The 18,471-nt window shown below is 39.0% G+C and overlaps 2 protein-coding genes across 2 annotated transcripts; one reads left to right on the top strand and one right to left on the bottom strand.

The window, feature by feature from the left end:
• Positions 1-76: 76 nt before the first annotated feature.
• On the bottom strand, positions 77-2,605 carry znhit3 (zinc finger, HIT-type containing 3). Its single transcript, XM_074671498.1, has 5 exons — positions 2,433-2,605; positions 1,175-1,206; positions 1,020-1,085; positions 537-614; positions 77-395 (listed from the first exon to the last, which is right to left on the bottom strand). Exons 1-5 carry the CDS (start codon positions 2,498-2,500, stop codon positions 196-198), a joined length of 444 nt encoding a protein of 147 aa, XP_074527599.1. The 5' UTR covers positions 2,501-2,605; the 3' UTR covers positions 77-195.
• Positions 2,606-5,683: 3,078 nt separating this feature from the next.
• On the top strand, positions 5,684-18,149 carry vkorc1l1 (vitamin K epoxide reductase complex, subunit 1-like 1). Its single transcript, XM_074672304.1, has 3 exons — positions 5,684-5,950; positions 11,326-11,435; positions 17,037-18,149. The coding sequence occupies exons 1-3, from the start codon at positions 5,760-5,762 to the stop codon at positions 17,261-17,263; spliced, it is 528 nt and encodes a 175-aa protein (XP_074528405.1). The 5' UTR covers positions 5,684-5,759; the 3' UTR covers positions 17,264-18,149.
• Positions 18,150-18,471: the final 322 nt, after the last annotated feature.

Here is an 18,471-nt window from a genome sequence, read left to right as displayed (position 1 = left end):
GTGGTTTGGTTTCACTCAGAAAGGTACACAGTGTGAAAAAACTCAACATTTATTAAAACACTTCAAACATTGTGTGGCATAACAAGGTGCAGAAAAGGAACAAGTTCTCAAAAAATGTCATTATATACACAGACTACCTGGGTTAGCTCAGTCCAAATGTTTGGCTGCAAAGGTTAAATGTTCTGAAACATCATCTTATAAGTCAAACGTGTCACTGCAGGAGACTGATGCCTCATCATCTACAATTTTTAAACACTGATCTGAAAACTCAACAAACAGAGGCTCCTGCATGGCGGCCTTCATAGCATCAGGTTTGCTGTCTGCGCTGTCGATGGAGCGTAACAACTGTCTCAGGTGAGGGTTGCAAAGAAGATCTCTGAGTTCTTTGGACTGGCCTGTGGAGGAACAAAATGACTCTGAGTTACGGTTTTCCAAAGGGGCTTGGTAAATCTAGTTGTTACATTAAAGTGTAAGTTGAGAACACATTTGAAAGTAATGCCAAATAAGTACTGACACAGAAGAGGTTGTAACGTTACCTAATTGCTGGAGTCTCTGCAAAGGCACTTTGTCAATGATGTCGTCTTCATGCAGGAGATCCTCGACAGTCCACGGCTCTACAGAGACAGGGATGCACAAAAGGCTTTTAAAAACAGGGCATCATGGTTTAAGGTTGGTATTATTTCATTCAGGCGCCTATTTCATTAACCATGACTCAACGTGGTCACAGCACAACTACATAAAAAACATTTTCACATTTATACTTCTTCAAAAATTTCTGACTATTTTTTAAGTTAAGCTTAAATCAGACAGTTAAATGTAATGATTGGAGAAGATGTCTGGATTTACATGTTACAGTAATAGTATATTGTATGAGACTAGCATACAATATTTCTAACAGTTATCTCCGTTGATGAATACAGTGAGGTTATGGTACTTTTAATTTCAGCTCTTGTTGGCTGATGTAGACACACTTAAAATAATACAATACATAAATGTGTAACATTCATAAAATGAAATACCTGTGTTTAAGACGGCCTTAGCTTCAGGAGTAACAGGTGCTGGCTTCTCAGCAGGAAGACAGGTGTCTAAAACATGAATAACACAGATCTATGATGTGATTGCTGACTGTTTAAAGGGGAAGAGAGCATTTCCACTGTGCAACCAATGTATTTACCTTTATGCCTCTTGTAACAGTCAAGAGAACAGCTGTAAGAACAAAAAGACATCAGGTTAAAAGGTGAATTATCTGACATACATAAAAAACAAGATGTGCTCACTGGCTCATACAACAGGTGTAAGAAAAAAACTGATTTGAATTTTAATTACTCATTGTCATGAACTTGTCTGGAGTGTTGTCTTGTGTTTTGTTTACAATGACACACACACTCTAGCATTGATCACTGCTTTGGCTCTCATGGGTTTCCATCCCAAGTGGTGTTTGTGTTGTTTATGTGTTGCTTTAAGAGTGTGAATGAAGATAATGGCATGATTTCACATAAGTTAACAACCCTTTGTGATGAACGGAACAGACTTACATCCAACAAAATACATAACGTTATAAATGATCAATTATAACAAAAAAACACAAGATGTTAGCTGGTAAACCCAATGACACAGTGAGGCTTAAAAGTGTGAATAAACTCCCTGTCAGAGCAGTGGTTCCTGTGGAGCTGTTTTCTGACTTCCAAAGAGTGTCCAAATGTCCTCATGTGACGAGAATGAAACAGCCCAACATCTGCTTGTTGACAGCTTGGTTTAAAAATCATAACCAATGAGAAATGGGTCATATATGGACTCTTTCAGGAAACATTTGCAGACACAAAATGAAGCTTTGTTCTTATCACGAATGTAAAGAACACAAACATCTGAAAAACCAACGGTCTGTGATCACAAGTTTAAAATATATATATATTCACAATGAACCAAGGAGGAGGAAAACTTTGACTTTAGTTAAGTCCTCTGTCCTCGGGGATTTTAAACCTCTAATTTATTCATATCTCACTGTGCTGTTTGTTCATCTGTGTTTTGATAAATTTACAGTGCTGTTGTAAAGTAGTATTGTTTTTATGACCCGAAGTGTTCAATTATTACGTTTGGGGGGCAAAAATAAACATTTAATTTCAAAATTCGGTGAAATTAATAGCATTTGGTCTCATAATTTATGAAAATTCTGGCATTTCTAGCTTAATGTCACATAGCTGCATTGAAAGGTATTTTGGACTGGCCGTTATTTAAACCCGTTTTTAAAGGGAAAGTGATACAAACTCAGTACAACGCAAAATTTTCACCTCAAAAAATTCTAAAAAATAATTACAAATGGTTAATAACGTTATTATTCTGAGGAGGGAAAATAAATCTTAGCCAAACATCTTAAAAGCTAACTATGTAGCCAGAGCTTTCAAGCATTCAGACCGTAGGATAAAGGGACTTACTATCTTATCTTACAGGCTGGACATCTGTACTTTGGTGTCTGCTCACTGCAAACACTGCAAATCTGCATCTTTACAGGTAGAAACCTGAACCACAAAACCGAAAAGTTCTCTCAGTTCGCTAACAGCTCACACATGTGGAGACACCATGGGAGGAAAGAAAACAATGACGTCAGTTCCTCCTTCTTCTTCGCTATTGTTTATTAATTTTGAGTGATTGGCGCAATACTACCACCTACTGGGCGGGGCTGTGAAGCGAAAGATAAGGCAGTAAAGAAACATTACATGTATAATTATTATAAATAAAGATAAATTACTGCATAAAGAAGACAACTATGACAAAAATAAGACATGTCCCACTGCTTCTTAATGTTTACAGTAAGAGCGTTTTATGTTTGGGTCCTTGCCTTCTCAAACAGGTCATACAGCTCTCACTGCACAATACAAGTGATGACATGTTCCGTCTCTGCTTTATTCAGACTGATAATGACACTGACATATATTTTATGTTATCAAATCAAAACAAGTTGCACAACCTAACATAGGAGAGTAATAGAAAGTTCCCTGTGTAACTTCAGTGCAAAATGTTTTTTTGGGGGGGTTTTGTTTAATCAAGTAACTTTGTTCAATTAACTGAACTTAAGCTGTAAGAGCAGAGTCTTTTTGACTTGCCACTGCTTTGTGATTTAGATTTAATTAGTTTATTAATCAAAGAGGACCCAGAAAACTTAAAGTAAATCTAAGATGCCAAAAAAAGAAGTGTACACATGACATTCTTGATGTTTGTGTGAATTGCCAATTGAAAGCCAACTGTAATGGGTCATTCTGCTTACAGAAACCAAGATTGCTTGCCAGATTACCAAATAAAATGCCAAACACTGTGTTTATGATCATCTTCATGCATTAGGTAGAAAACAATCCAGGATATTTCAGATAAAACCATTTTTATTGAGTCAATATACAATACAATATATAGCACCCACAGACTTAACTACATAGTCATTTTTATATTTTTAAAGCATACACCACTGACCTAAAAAGCTCAGCACTAATTATATCTGCACAGCTGTAATTTAAGAGTGTCAGGTCTTGTTACAGGGTGGAGATTGGAATGAAGAGCCGCTCGTGATGCTCGTGACATATTACTGGACAGGTTCCTGCTGTCACAGCACTCGATTCACTAGGTCAGGGAAGGCAGAGACACATGGCCACAGTCAACACCGGGAATTCCACTTAAAAACAAATCTGTGGAGAAATAAGGAGAAAGAGTTAATCCAAAAATGAAAACATCAACACCCTACTCAGCTTTGTGCTTACTCTTAAAAGAATCGCCATTTTAAAGAAAAATTTGTCTAATTTCATTTGAGGCCCATGCTGACACATTCTTGCTGGTTGTCAGACCAAATCAATCAAAGAAAAAAACATAAACTTTGCAGTGTCACAAAATTAGGGCAAAGAAAGAAATGCTGATATTTCAAAGAAAAACACAAAAGTACACCAACTGAGAAAAATATTTTTAAATAGTCACAAATGTTATATTCTTTTGCTTAAATTGTGTAACTATAAGTAAATAATTTGTCCCCCAAAAACATCTACGTTTTTTGCGTGTGCAGGTGCATAAGGGTATAGTGTCATCATTTATATATTTATTTAAAGCTGAGAACAGGCAGTCTGGGACGCCTTGAACGAGAACTGCTTGTTCCACTCAGCTCTTTCCATCACGGTTACCTCATAGGTGGGAAAAGCACACAAGGAATTTCAGGCTTTGATTTCACTGATCCTGTCAAAAGCAGGCGTTGTTCTCTTCACATATTTGGATTTTAGTGTTTAACTTGTCTGCATGACTTATACATGCAAATCTTCAAGCAGGGGGGTTCTGTTTTTCTATCCCTAAAGGCAACTTTTTTTTTATAAAAACTGGTTTTTCATCGCAGACACAACACCATATACGCTTTGAAGACACGTCGTTACCTGTAAACATTGAGTTAAGCCATCATGAAGACGAGCTCTTGGTTCTTCTGCGTTTCATTTCGCTGTTGTGAAATTTTTCTGCTATCTTCCTCTCATGTCCAGCAGGGCAATGGCGGTTTGTGTTCAGCTCGATCTCTTTCTTGCTTCTCCCTTTACCGCAGGCATGACACGAGTATTCACGTAGATTGTAGTAGTCATATTGATCGTAATATGCCTCCTCGAAGGAAAAAAATCTTTCCATGTCTGTCGCCATTGAGACGGAGGAAGATAAGATGCAGATGCAGATAGTTCTATCAACAAGACGAGTGCTGGAGCAAGTAAACAGATGATGTCACCCTCTGCTGATTTATACCCGGAGTCACGTGACTGTGCTCTGCTGCTCGGATTTAAGTGTTTAAATATTTTTCACCGAATGCTTTATTTGGAAATAGCACTCTGTTATTTAGTTGAATTACAGTTGAGATTGAGTCTTCAGTAATTCAAATTTAATCAAAAAATATTTTGTTTTCGTATGTTGTAAATTTGTGTTTTGGGCTCGAGTCACAAAAAACAAGCCTAAATATCAAATAAAACTCGAGGATTGAAATCTACAAAGAAACTGATGATCTGCTTAATCTAACATGCATGCATGTTATATATATATAAAATGCATGCATTTTATATATATATATATATATATATATATATATATATATATATATATATATATATATATATATATATATATATACACACACACACACACACACACACACACACACACACACATATATATATATATATATATAATGCATGCATATTTTAATTGCCTGAACTCATTCCACTTTTATCTTTTGGTTTTATGGTGCACTCTGTTCACTGCGTTATTGATAACGGGTGCAATTTTTTTTTTTTATTTACCTCTTATTTTTGTTAGACATACCCTGAATGTATTATTATTATTGTTGTTGTAATAATAATGAATAATAATAATAATCTTAATAACAGTGAAGTCAAGGTTGAAAGTTGCACCAAAATAGCTAGCGACTCAAAATGACTTGTGAGTGAAGAATAATGTCCATCCACAATCTCTGAATTACTAAACAATTTACATAAAACGTCAAAGTAAATAATGTCTGCGGAAGTATATCAGGGTAGGGTGAGTAAAAACACTTGTTGATTTATTTTATAAGGGAATAAGTCGTAGTGAATCGATTAAACGTTTGAATTTTGGTCCTTGGTTTTGTTTTGTTCCTGGGTACAAAGCGTTCCGCCCCTGAAGATAACTGACGTCATGACGCAGTCTCCACGTCGCAGTGGGTCTCTCCGTTGAGTTCGCTGCGCGGAGTGAATGCGTGTCTCCAGCTAGGCCAGAGAGTGATGGCGGCGCCCGTCCTGAGAGTGTCCACCCCTCGGTGGGAAAGAATAGCTCGGCTCCTCGTCTGCCTGTTGGGCATACTGCTGTCTCTATACGCCTTTCATGTGGAGAGGGAAAAGGCCCGGGACCCGGGTTATAAGGCTATATGCGACGTCAGCAGCTCCATCAGCTGTTCCAGAGTGTTCAGCTCAAGGTAATTTGAATTCAGCAAAGAGCGCTCAATGAAGCTGCTGCCGCTGCCGCTGCCGCTGCTGCTGCTATTGTGACAATCTGGGAAGGGCTGCGCGCTTCAAACTGTCAAATACACCCAGCCAATGTATGCCGGCTACCGTCTCCTGCTAATGCTAACTGCTAGCTGTTAATGCTGGTGTGGTGTGGGCTAGCTTTGTGTTAGCTGTGTGAAATAAGTTAACTTCATGTTTATCTCTAAAGAAGAAAAACATTAGCTCATTGATGCTAGCAGAGCTAACCGTGAGCTAACGCAGCCTGCTTGTTTCTCTCATACTTCTGTTAGCTCTCTGTAGACAGTATCCTGCATGGTTAAATCATCAGCCGATCAGTTTGACTTTCTGCTCATGCTTGGAAGTGTTTAACATATGTTAGACCAACTTCTGCTCCAAAGTTGTGCTTAGCTCGCTATCATACGTTACTGTTGCATGTGTGGTTGCTACATGACTCCATTCATTCAGAACTATGATTTTCTTTGTAAACTGGCTCACTGTTGATCATTTTGGATATCCTGACACCTTAAGCTGCTACCCAGTGCTCATTGTTAGCTGTCACACTCCTGTCATTAGCTGTCATGCTAATGTCACCAGGCAGTCCAGCTGGCTAAAGGCAAGCTACCAAAAGGGACAGAGCGCACAGCTGCTCCAGAGGTCAGTGTGGGGGACTGGAACACTGTAGGCCACCTGAAAGATTCAATGCTGTCACAGTCACACATTGTTAGCAGAGAGATCTCTTCTATAGCTGCTGTCAGGGGGTTTTCTTAGCTTCATGTACACTTTGAAACATACTTGTGCTTCCAGAAGAGCGCTGGGTGCAGAACTCACCCCACAACTACCTGTACTACCCAGTGCCTCAAGTCTTAAAACTCCAAAAGCCTAAAGATGGATGAGCAACTAGAGCTGGAATATTACAGGAGTTATCTTGTAGGTACCTCCTGTCACCAGTGATTGGTTAAGTAAGGCCCATGACACCTGAAAGAGGCTTGACATTCAGCTCCGGCCATCCATCATATTCATCAGCAGAAACCCCAATTAACTTGACCAAGTCAGTATTGTTACGTTTAACTACCCAGGCCTCTCTACATGCAAGCTCCAGGTAGTGACACTGCCTACACTACCCTCAGCCACTCCTAACCTTTCAAACCCAGCAACAACAGGAAGAGTCAGCAGTAAGATGTCAGAACGAAGACATGGAAGGCAGAGCCAGGCTGTGCTCTGCAAATGTGAAAACAGCAGTCTGAAACAGCAACATCTTACATTTCACAGTTCTTTATAAAACCAACAAGTTGTCATACCAGATTACTTAGGTAATCGAGCTACTAAGAGGTCAACCCCACCTATTGAATCTGGCTGAATGAGACTCTTTGTAGGTCCTGAACAAACATCCACAGCATATCTGGAATGCAACCTGTCTGTGGGTTAGTACATGTTTGTAAGATGAGTGGATGAATTCTCAGAGTTAGTGACGGTTAAGCTTTTGTCAGTTAATAGAAGCACAGAAACAGTTAATGATCTGCGGATTCTGTTGTAATCTTAGAGTAATGTTTGTTTCCAGCTGTCAGATCTTTATTACCGTGGAGATGATGGAGAAATATGAGGATGCAGAGTGTTTTTGTTTCATATGCTTTTCTTTTGCTGCACATATTTCACCTTAAGTTATTTCTGTCGTACAGTGGTTCTCGATTAACATATTTTCCTGATCCTGGTCTCTTTCTATCAGCATGTGATAACACAGAGTTTTCAGGTGGACTGTGGTCCCCTTCAGTTCTCAGCAAAGGTCCTTCAGGCCACAATCGGTCATGTGGTTGTGGTGACTAAGAAGAAATAAAAGACTTATTGAACAAGCCTCTTATTGCCATACTGCTGCAGTGAAGCCTCAAGTGAGCCATACAAATGTGGAAATGATGACAGAGTTAATCTTATTCTAACTAAGAAAAGAAACAAATGAAAGAAAAATAAAGTAACCCTGCCTCTGCCATTGTGCTGGATAACTTTCCTTTCAAGGGAATTTGTGTGCACGTCTACTATCTAATCTTTCTGAGAGATGAATTCTCTGAAATCTATTAAGACAGGAGAAAACAGGAGTCAGATGATCCTCAGTTAGAATCCAAACACATTTTACAGCAAGACCAATACAAAAAACTGAAGGAAGACCTGATGCTGGAGCTCAGTTTGAAAAAGAGCTGCAGCTAGGCATGTCACAATAATCAATAAATCGATTAACTGAACAATAAATAAAAACTTCCTCGGTAAGTTTGCCAGCCTCGATCAACTGACACGTGCATGCATGTTTGTTTTCCTCCTCTCTTTTGACCAAAGAGGTTGAATGAGAAGATGGCTCACTACGTCTATCTTCCCTAACATCGGGGTGCATAGGTTCTATCGCGGATTTAGCGGATTTATAGCGGAGTGAGCATCTGTCAAAAATGCGATCTTTGGGGTGAAGATGGGGCTGCTCGCGCGTACACACGGAGAGAGCTGAAGCGAGCGTCCTGAGGGGTAAGGAGGAAACACACGCTAATATGAGTGATGGCACAAAAGATACGCTTCATAAGCCGCCTGCCACAGTCCCAGTGTGGGAATATTTTGTTTTTTATCAGAATGAACAAAGTGTGAGCTCATGAACACCAACGAGCTGATATGTCGCATTTGTTTGAAAACAGTGGCGACGAAGAAGAAGGGGAGGTGCAGCGGAGCCTTGTTCTTTGACAATCCGCTCTTACTGAGGCTTTTGGTCGGCAAAGTAAATAGAAATAAAAGCGCCAAATGGTGGGCGCTCAAAGACAGCTACATTGCCAAAGAAATGCAGCCCTTCAATACGGGTGAAAGCCAGAAATGTTCAAAATGTTTGACAGACAGTACGGATTGACTGGGAAAAAGTACATGTTACAAACATTCAGGAACTGTATAAACTCCCTTTCATTTAGGCTATAGTTTTTATTGTTGTTATTTTTTTGGAGTTTCGTTTTTTCTTTAGAGACAGGGTCTATGTTTTGTTTTTTTTTAATAGTATTTATTATTTTAATTGACATGTATTTTTTTCTAAAAGAGAGTCCATTTCATTTTCATTGTATTTTTTCTCTTTCTTGTTTGTTAAATTTATTATTTTTTTTTGTTTAATTTATTTTATTTAAAAGATCCTGACCTTTTAATTACAATTAAATACTCTTAAGAAATTGAAGTTTCTTGATTTGATATGGTGTACTCACTTGATTATCCCATTTATCATCAATGAAAAAAATGGAAAAAAAATCAAAATGATATTGACAATAATATTTTGGAAAATTATCGTCTAGCAAAATTTGTTATCGTGACAGGCCTAGCTGCAGCTACTTTGTCAGATCCAGTAGATTGTTGTACAAAGCTGAATGACACCATGTCTGCATGTACGTTTGCATTCTTCATCAAAGTTAGGAGGTCTCTTAAAGGTGCTGGGTCACTGAGAATATGTTCACACCGACCTTGAGGAAACCACCTGAACCCCCCGTCAAAGTTTGTCCAGTCTGAAGCTGCCAGGTGTATTTTCTTGAAACTAAAACTTCCACATGACACTTAAATTTAACAAAATAACTGCAGCTCAAAACAACTAGAAAAAAAAAGCGTTAGAGAGTTTGACACTGCTCAAAATGTTTCATACCTTTTTACTTGGTGTTAAAAAAAATATAAAGTTGGGATGAGAGAATATTTGACGTCCTCCAGCTCTTAAGGAGCACTTCTAACCTGACAAACTCACTAGAGGAGTTGCCTGTCGACTGTAACAAACATTGAACTACTCAGTTTTTTTTCAGTGCGATTGCCAACACAGTGAGATACAGAAATGCTTTGTTCTGCAGGATTTGTTTTCTCCTCCTTTAAACCCAGATTAGCTGAATCAATGAATTGATCAGGTGGAAAAAAACTTCATTTATGACTCAGACATTATCAAAGGTCACTCGTACTTTTTCTTGCTGCTTTGTGACATTTTTGGACTAAATTGCTGATTCAGTAAATAATGGTAATAACCACTATTATTTATTAATATTTCTTTAAGGTTTGCTGCAGGTAGGGCTGAACAATTTATCCAGTTGAAACTGAAATTGCAGTGTTATAGCATCCAGTTTTCAAATCTTTAAGACTGCAATAAAAAAAATTTTAAGAAAAAATGAATAAAAAGTTTCATGTCCACAAACCTGGAGCGAATAGAGTAACTTGTATTTGTTCTTCCTTAAAACCAGCAGAAGTCAACATGCTGGTTTTTCTTGCAAAAATATTACGTCTACAAGACTTGAAGTTAAATCGCTCAGTAGATATTCTGCTGTAATTGTAATAGTTAAATAAAGATATGCTCTTTGTATCAATTCATGCATCAGTTTAGGACTGCAGCTATCAAATATTTTAGTATTTGAGTATTCTACTGAAAATCCCATCGATTAATCGAGTAATCGGATAAAATACATTTTTGTTTAGTTAAAGAGCAGTTATTTTTCAAATGAAAATTTTTTCTCTTTAAGAAATAGAATTTTCTGATACAGCATGTCAATAAGAGCACTTGCTTTGGTAGCTCCAAAATTTGTAAACACACTTAGATACATTTTTTGTGCCTTGTACATCTCATTAAATGATACCTGCTGCGTAGAATGACCAATTAGTCTCCAAACTCCAGAAAAGAAGCTATATTTGTTGCTAGTTGCTATTTTGTATAAGAGTTAGCTTGAGGGGTCTGAAAACTCTCTTAATATGGCCTCAGCTCTATTTGAAATACCACTCTTTGATCTTTTTTAAAATTAAACGATTCCTCAAGGCGGAGAAAATTACTCGAGTATTTTTGTTGTAATCGAGTACCTCGAATCATTCGAGGAATCGTTTCAGCTCTACATCAGTTCATCTCATTTCATCATAACATGCAGGCCTGGCCTATAGGAAAGAGTTGTTTATATGTTGACAGTATCCTTTGTCGAGTTGGTCATACTATAGAATGATTTATTGCTTGTGTTTGGTGAATAATCTGGAAGATAAACGTCTCCCGAATTGCAGGCTAAATTGCATCGCAATATTGCTCCTAAAAAATCACAAATAGCTTTTCCAGAAATGTTCAGCCCTAGTTGCAGGTGCAGTTCACTGAGTGGTTAAACTAACTGTCAACGATCTGCTTCCTTTAAGCTCAGTTTAGCAAAACAAACTGGAAGTAGCTGGTCCTTCAGGTTCTTTGCTGGCAAATACAAAGTAGATCTGTTTTTATTTCTGTGCAGTTATTAGTCAGACTAAGTTTTCTCTTTTTTGGCCTCTGGCTGTGATCCAGTCTGATTTATTTCTGTTGCTAATGAGCTGAAGTTTCCTCTCTGCTGGTGTTTCTGTGCTCCAGGTGGGGTCGAGGGTTCGGACTCCTGGGCTCGATTTTTGGAAATGACAGCGCGCTGAACCAACCCAACAGTGTCTACGGGATTGTCTTTTATGCCTTTCAGCTCCTACTGGGTAAGAAGCTTCATTTTTAATTCTCAGTCATCTTCCAGCGTTGAATATTCAGGTGACCCTCTCCTCAGACTGGTAACCAGTGCTGACTCAGCACTTTGTCATCACAGCTGTATTCATAAAGCTGACTCACACGACACAGATATCGTGTTTAGGAGCCGTTTATAATCATGACGTTAAAAAGAGACAGGGTTTAAAAGCTCATCTTACTGAACTACAATCAATATGTGTGGTTGTTGTACCTGTCCATTGATTTTCTGCTCAGACTGATGAGATAAACATGTCGGAGTTGTAACTGAGAAAACCATCATCACATGTGTTTGACAGAGGGAGGCGTCACTCCTATTAAAACTGTGTCTAATTCAGTCTTCATAAAGAGGTTAAATGGTTCTCCATCTGTGTGACTTGTTTTAACTTGAAGCCTTTTCTCCCCTCCGGCTCCTCGTCACTCTCTGCTCCTTCCAGCGCGTTGCTGGTGTTGCTGACTCAGTCATGCTGGTTTGACATGTTTTCCTGCAGAGTGGCCCACAGGCCTGCTTGGCCACCTGGCGCTGTCACAGAACAAGAGGTCCTTTTAGGCACAGCAGTTACCACTCATTTGACTAACACAATAGCTGCCCAGTTAAGCCAAACTGCTACAGCGGGTCAAGATTTCCATATTAAAGGCAACGCCACTCAGCGCCAGAACTTTTATTATTCTCACAGCGCTTGACAGTCTGATATTTGTGAGTGGGCAGAGGTCCAGAATTTGCATAGCAAAGGCTTTGGTCTGTAATTAGTGTCAGTGTTCAGCATGAGACTACTGTCAGAAACACCACAGCATCAGAAGGTTCTGGAAACACCAAAACTTCAGCTCTGCTTCTGTTTAATGACAAGGATGCAGCAAGTCTCCGCTCGACGCAGCATCCACACTCCAGCACAAGCTTCTGATTGCATAATTTCTGGTCTGTGTTTAACAAGCTTCCATATATTACTGTGTGGACTGGCTCTGTTTGTGAGTCCACACACACTTAGAGTAAATATCCAATCACTTTGTGTTTAAATTGGAGGAAGCTGGCAGTACTGGTGTCATATTTCACAAATTACTTTATCATGGCGAGCGATGAGGTGAGGCAGCAATATGAGGGCGCACTCCTGTCTCTAAATTTTTACAAGCGTTGCTCCTTAAATGGAAACACTTCCAACATTACCGCACATCTGCAGCGCCATCAGATTTCCCCGTCTGAGAGCAGGAGAACAGAGCAGGTAACACCAACATCCACAGGGCAGCAGCCCCTCTGTGGTTCCTCCCATCACACTGACCTCACAGGTTCAGAGACACATAATCACAACAGAGCAGAGAGGGTGATCAGGGCACAGGATTTACTGCTGTTTACAGTGATAGGAGATGTGGATTTTCCTCACCCTTTGAAAACTCTGCAAAGTACTGTCTTGCACATTTTTCGGCACAGAGGTAATTTTTGACCTGATATGAAACAACACATAGAAGTATTTAAAACAAATGGACTAAAGCACAGAGCCTTGATCTCAATACAGGACAACAGAGAGTGACCTCACTGTGACAGTTCACCAAGTGTCAGATCAGAGAATAAAGAACGCTGATCTTACAAGAAGTCATACAAGCACTTGTTTGGCTGAATGGACAAATGTAGTTAACACCTTTACGTAAGAAAGGCAAAACATGACATGTCAGTTTGTTTCACATAATACAAAAGACCAGGAATATGTTTTAACGAAGGGTTTTTTGCTTAAAAGTAAAAAAGAGAAAGTAGGAATGCACAGATTCAAACCTGATCTCTGGTATCAGTTCCCGTTTACATGACAACGTTTCATCTGAAAACGCTAAAACACAGTGAAAAAAACTGCATTTACACTGAAACGCAGAGGGACTGATAACACTGTAGTAAGCATGCCAGGCCTGTAGTTGGCGCTATAACTGTCTTGTCCAGAGGCCGCTTCAGGGAGATCTCCACTGAAGTAGAGTTGAGCCGATCTTCTGGTGTATTGGTGAATACTAAGAGCAGAAGTGGAGCAACAGATGCTCATTTTGTATAAAGACAGTCAGCAGATTCAACTGATTGAGCAGCACAAGCACAACATGGTAGTTCGCGCTGTTGTATACGCTCACGCAAAGCGGAGTGTGATGTCAGCGTTTCCACTGAAAATGCTGGCTTACTGTTCACACGGCAACGGTGTTTCCGAAAAATCCCACTCTGGAGGCCGTTTTCAAAAGTTTGCGTTTTAAGTCGGCTTAAACGCCGTTTCTGTGTAAACGCGAGGCTGAAACACAACAAAACTTTTGCATTTCACCCTAAAACTGTTGTCGTGTAAACTTGCCCTCAGTCTGATACAGATTTAAAGAGTTCGATCAGATATCAGTAAAAATAGGGATAGGTACCTTTCACATATGAAACGATACGGTACCAATGCCCGGTACCTTGCAATCGGTACCGGCACTCAACGTTACCAATTTTTGGTACTTTTTTTGTGATTATTTGGTAAAAAATATATGTTTGTTTGATAGTATTTTTTTTTTTCAATTAGACATATTTATTCTTTAATATATAACCTTGTAATGCTGTTTTCATGTCTAGCATGGAAAATTGTCTACTCTTCCACTCCCTCATACTCACAAAGATACATTTGGGTACTAGATATGGTACCTTTTGATTTTTCGTGTATCGGTACCCGGTACTTTTGACAGATTTCGGTCGATACCTATAAAAGTACCTAATTCTGTACCCATCCCTAGTACTCAATGGTACCAATTTTTGGTACTTTTGTGTGTTAATGTGATAATAAGTGATTAAATGATTATTATCATGATTTATGATAATAAATTTTCCTCTGTTCAATAAAAGCTCAAAGGTTTTTAATTGGACATATTTATTTCTCAATATGTAAAAACCCTCACAGTCACAAGGATGTGTTTAGGTACCTAAACATGGTACCTTTTGATTTTATGTGAATCTTTACTCAGTACTACAGGCGGAATTCAGTCTGTACCTGTAAAAGCACCATACCTGGTGACAAAGCCCTAATCCACTGGGTAAATCTCTTCGACTCAGTTCTTTACTCTGTGCTCATCAGCATCAGTTGGTCTGAAGTTATTTTTCTTGTTTCACCAACATCTTTGTAGACAGTTTGAACTAGTTTACTTCATTTATCCTCTGCTGAGGTTTACAGTTTAACTCTAATTCATGTTAGTGTTGGAGATTACTCACCACACATTTATAATCCCATAAACTGCCACTTATCGGCCAGGCATGGCATTGCAGGCTTCAGAGGCAATCGTTTTCAGTTTGGCCTCTTCGTATGGACAGAGATATTTCTGTGGTGTGGACGGAGATTTTCTTTTTAAACGAGGACAAAGATATCCGATCAAAAAAATATCCATATACGTGCGGTTCAGGCCTAAAACTATTTGTGTGAGGGATGCACCAATATGACTTTTTGAAACCCGATACCAAAACTGATACCTGGCAGGTTAGCAAAATGTGAAAACCATAGGAGAAGAACGTTATGAGCATGTGCGGTCAAACACAGTGACTTGTTGGTAGGCGCTTGATGTCATCGCGTCAACACCAGCTCCGTTTAACACCGCTACACGGATCCACTCAACCGGATATTTTTTTTATTTCTTCACTTTTTTTATCAGTTTTTAAAAATCTCCGTTTATGTGGGTGAAATCGCCGCGTTTGTGTGGTTGAGAGGCCCAATAGGACAGAAAATGTGCATTTAGGAATATATCCATATATGTGTGGTTCAGGCCTTAGTTTCACACCTTAACAGCTCATGTCAAAACTATGTCCAATAAAAAAAAGTAAATCTTGAACTATGGGCTGGCTTTGTTGCATCCCTGATAACGACCAGTTTCATTAAAAAACAAACACCAGGGTGGATTATGTAGTTATCAAAGTATCATAGTAGCTCTAATGATAAATGTGTTCAGCGTGTGACAGGTTGGGTAAAAATGTGGATAAAGTGTTCAGTAAAGAAGATTTCACAGCGATCACTCTGAGCCGTCACAGCCCTCAGACACTCTGCTTCTCTCTGCATGCCTGAAGAGTCATCAATCTGTGCGACTCAAAAATGTGCTGACAACAGAAACTGGCAGCAGGAATTCTCTCTTTCTGAAGGGCTGATGGTGCCGAGAAAACTTTTATAATCAGGCCTGAGAGCTGTCCATAAATGAAACTGTTGTTCAGAGAAAGTGTGCAGAGAGTTAAACAGACTTTAGGACACTTTTTTCCTTAACTGCTGGTCGACTGTAAACTGGATGTGGAAATGTGGGCTACACCAAGGTTATAATAGTTTGGGATTTGTCATTATAGTTTAGTATTAGTTAGTTTTGACATTGTTTTTCCCATTACAATTTAGTTTTAATTAGTTTTAGAGCAGGCATTCTAGTTTTTATTTAGTTTTGATTTTTGCAACAAGGCTTAGTTTTAGTTTAGTTTTAGTTTTTTCATACCCTATTAACCAGGTGCAGGTTTCTAAAAGGTCAGAGTAAATATTTTGTAATAGTGTTTATTTTCAAGTTCAACATAGTGCTCACTGCTCAGTCAATGCTGATACTGAACTGTTGGCTGCTGCCTTCAACACAAGAAAATGATATAAACTTAATGTAAAAAAAATAAACATAAACTATATAGAAATAATTTTAACATAAATTACATAAAGTAATATAAACATAAGTAATATAAACCAATATAATATGACCTTTAATAATTAGAAACTTGGACTCTGTAACCATAAAGTCAGACTCACATGAAATTAAACTATTACAGATGCTCTGATTCATTGCTCCACTATGTTTCGTCGCAGCACAGCGCACAGCCAGTCAGTGCAGTAAACAAGCACGGCCCAGTATGTCGCTATGATGGTGCTGTACGGCACTGACAACTGACGAAAACTGTCTAAAATTGGTTGGGAAAATGTGTCGGATTAATTTAAATCCTAAAGGCTATTAATATTGTCAAAAACTTTAACTAAGGGAATTTTGTCTATAATTTTAGTTAGTTTCAGTTAGTTTTGTGAACACAAGATACAGTTTTAGTTTACTTATCGTTTTTGTTTTCTTTTCTAGTTTTTATTAGTTTGACTTAACTGCAATGTATTTAAAATTTTAATTTTTGTTTTAGTTTTGTTTTAGTTTACAATTATAACCTTGGGCTACACCAGAGTCCCTGAAAAGTTAGCTGTGCTGATTAAAATGCTGTTACCCCCTTAGATATTTCAATACTCCCACTGTCGTTTGAAACAAAAATATAAATTTTCTTCCTCTGTGAAAAACTTCTTGTGAACTCTCCCCTCACACAGACACGTAGATCTCAGAAATCACACACAGGTTTGTCTTCCTGAGCTCATTAAGGGTAAATAAATGTCATAAGCAGAAAAATAAGCAAACAAAGTCTTGAACCGTGTGACCACACCTCATGTGACAACAGCGCTGTCATCACAGGGAGGCTGGGAACACAAATGCAGAACTGTGCGAGCGTTAAAGAGTTGACTCATCAGGTTGTTGCTGTGTCAAAGTTGTTTGTCTTCTGCTCTCTCTGGTGTTTGCTCTGAGTTTCAGTAAGTTTCTGTTTCTCGCCGTAGGGATGACTGTCAGTGCAATGGCCGCCCTCATTCTCATGACGACATCCATCTTGTCGGTGGTGGGCTCGCTCTACCTGGGCTACATCCTCTACTTTGTCCTCAAGGACTTCTGCATCATCTGCATCACCACATACGCTCTGAACTTCATTCTCTTTATCCTCAACTACAAGCGACTGGTTTACTTGAACGAGGCCTGGAAGCAGCAGCTGCAGGCCAAGCAGGACTAAGCTGTCGGAGAGCGGCAAGAAAATACGATTAATAAACAACAACAACGACGACAACAACAAGTAAAAAAAAGAAATGTGACCTCTGAACATTTGACTTGCCACCAGGAGACCTTGCTTCCAAAACAATGTTTATTCTGCTGTGTGTTCAAAAAATGAAGAAATTTAACTTAAATGTTGGGCCTGACATCTCAATGTTGCAAAACACGGAAGGATTCGTAAGTGAAAGATTTTCTTTTTATTTCTTTTTCCTTGTTTAACATTGTACTCACTTTAGGAGGGTGTGTGTGTGTGATCCTGTGTGTGAATGTGAGTGCGCATGTGTGTGTGTGTGTGTGTGTTTGGGGGAAACGCATTAAAACGAGCAAGCAGAGGCAGAATCTACAATCCAGAGCGATGGAGGACAGCTCTGTTTTGAACAAAAGGATCGCAGAACGGATGAAAAGCGAGACTTTAAAGGGGTTTACTTGAAATGGTTAGAGAGGTCCTATTACTGCACAGCGGATCTGCACTAAAACAGACGAATAAGGGTCCGAAATTTGGATAAACACTCATTAGGTCATCGTATGCTTTGCAGATGAGGGTCTTTGGCGAGGGCGGGCAGCGGGCGGGTTGGGAGCAAAGGATTAACATTTATACAGGATAGTTTCTTTCATGTTTACACTTTGTAGTTTTTTTTTGTTTTGTTTTGAAGAGGACCACTAAGAGTAAACACACGACAATGTGAGATATTGTGCGTAGATCAGTCCAATTTTTGTTTTGCAATTCTGTAAATAGCTGCTGAGCAATATTCCAGGCTAGATTGTGACTTAGTGTTGACACAAACAAAACCTTAAAAGGAAAAAACAAACAAAAAAATCAACAAGCGCCCGTAACACAGGAGAAAACATGAGGCGAATCTGGAGCAAAACGTGATCAAGGTCTTGGTTGGGTGGACGAGTCCGACGCAGAGCTCGTCCGGTACACCTGGTCAGGCATGCGGTTCAGAGTCATGTGGATTTCTTTGTTGTAAGTGGTTACTGTTTCATCTGAAGCCACCGACACGAGTCTTTTCAGCAGAACGACAAGTTCTCCTCACGAGTTAGCATCAAGGCACCCTCACTCTCCTTTCTTTTCTTGTTATTGTGTGAAAAGCATTCCTGACCACCTCTGAAGTGGGATCCATACAGACTTATGTGCCTAAAGGAGTGTTAAGGTGAATTACCTTTCTG

Source organism: Halichoeres trimaculatus, unplaced genomic scaffold, assembly GCF_033239565.1.
Source record: "Halichoeres trimaculatus isolate MK-OKI-2021-1 unplaced genomic scaffold, fHalTri1.1 fHalTri1_scaffold_6, whole genome shotgun sequence".
Taxonomy (NCBI): Eukaryota; Metazoa; Chordata; class Actinopteri; order Labriformes; family Labridae; genus Halichoeres; species Halichoeres trimaculatus.
This window is presented reverse-complemented; position numbering and strand designations above follow the sequence as displayed.

What these genes read in the sequence shown, in the direction of transcription:
- znhit3 (XM_074671498.1), bottom strand. Translation starts at nt 2,500, where the DNA reads ATGCAGATTTGCAGTGTTTGCAGTGAGCAGACACCAAAGTACAGATGT. An exon ending in CTGTTACAAGAGGCATAAAG is followed by an intron (nt 1,086 to 1,174) that starts GTAAATACATTG and finishes TTCATGTTTTAG; the next exon opens with ACACCTGTCTTCCTGCTGAG. An exon ending in TAAGGCCGTCTTAAACACAG is followed by an intron (nt 615 to 1,019) that starts GTATTTCATTTT and finishes CTGTCTCTGTAG; the next exon opens with AGCCGTGGACTGTCGAGGAT.
- vkorc1l1 (XM_074672304.1), top strand. Translation starts at nt 5,760, where the DNA reads ATGGCGGCGCCCGTCCTGAGAGTGTCCACCCCTCGGTGGGAAAGAATA. An exon ending in TCCAGAGTGTTCAGCTCAAG is followed by an intron (nt 5,951 to 11,325) that starts GTAATTTGAATT and finishes TCTGTGCTCCAG; the next exon opens with GTGGGGTCGAGGGTTCGGAC. An exon ending in TGCCTTTCAGCTCCTACTGG is followed by an intron (nt 11,436 to 17,036) that starts GTAAGAAGCTTC and finishes TTCTCGCCGTAG; the next exon opens with GGATGACTGTCAGTGCAATG.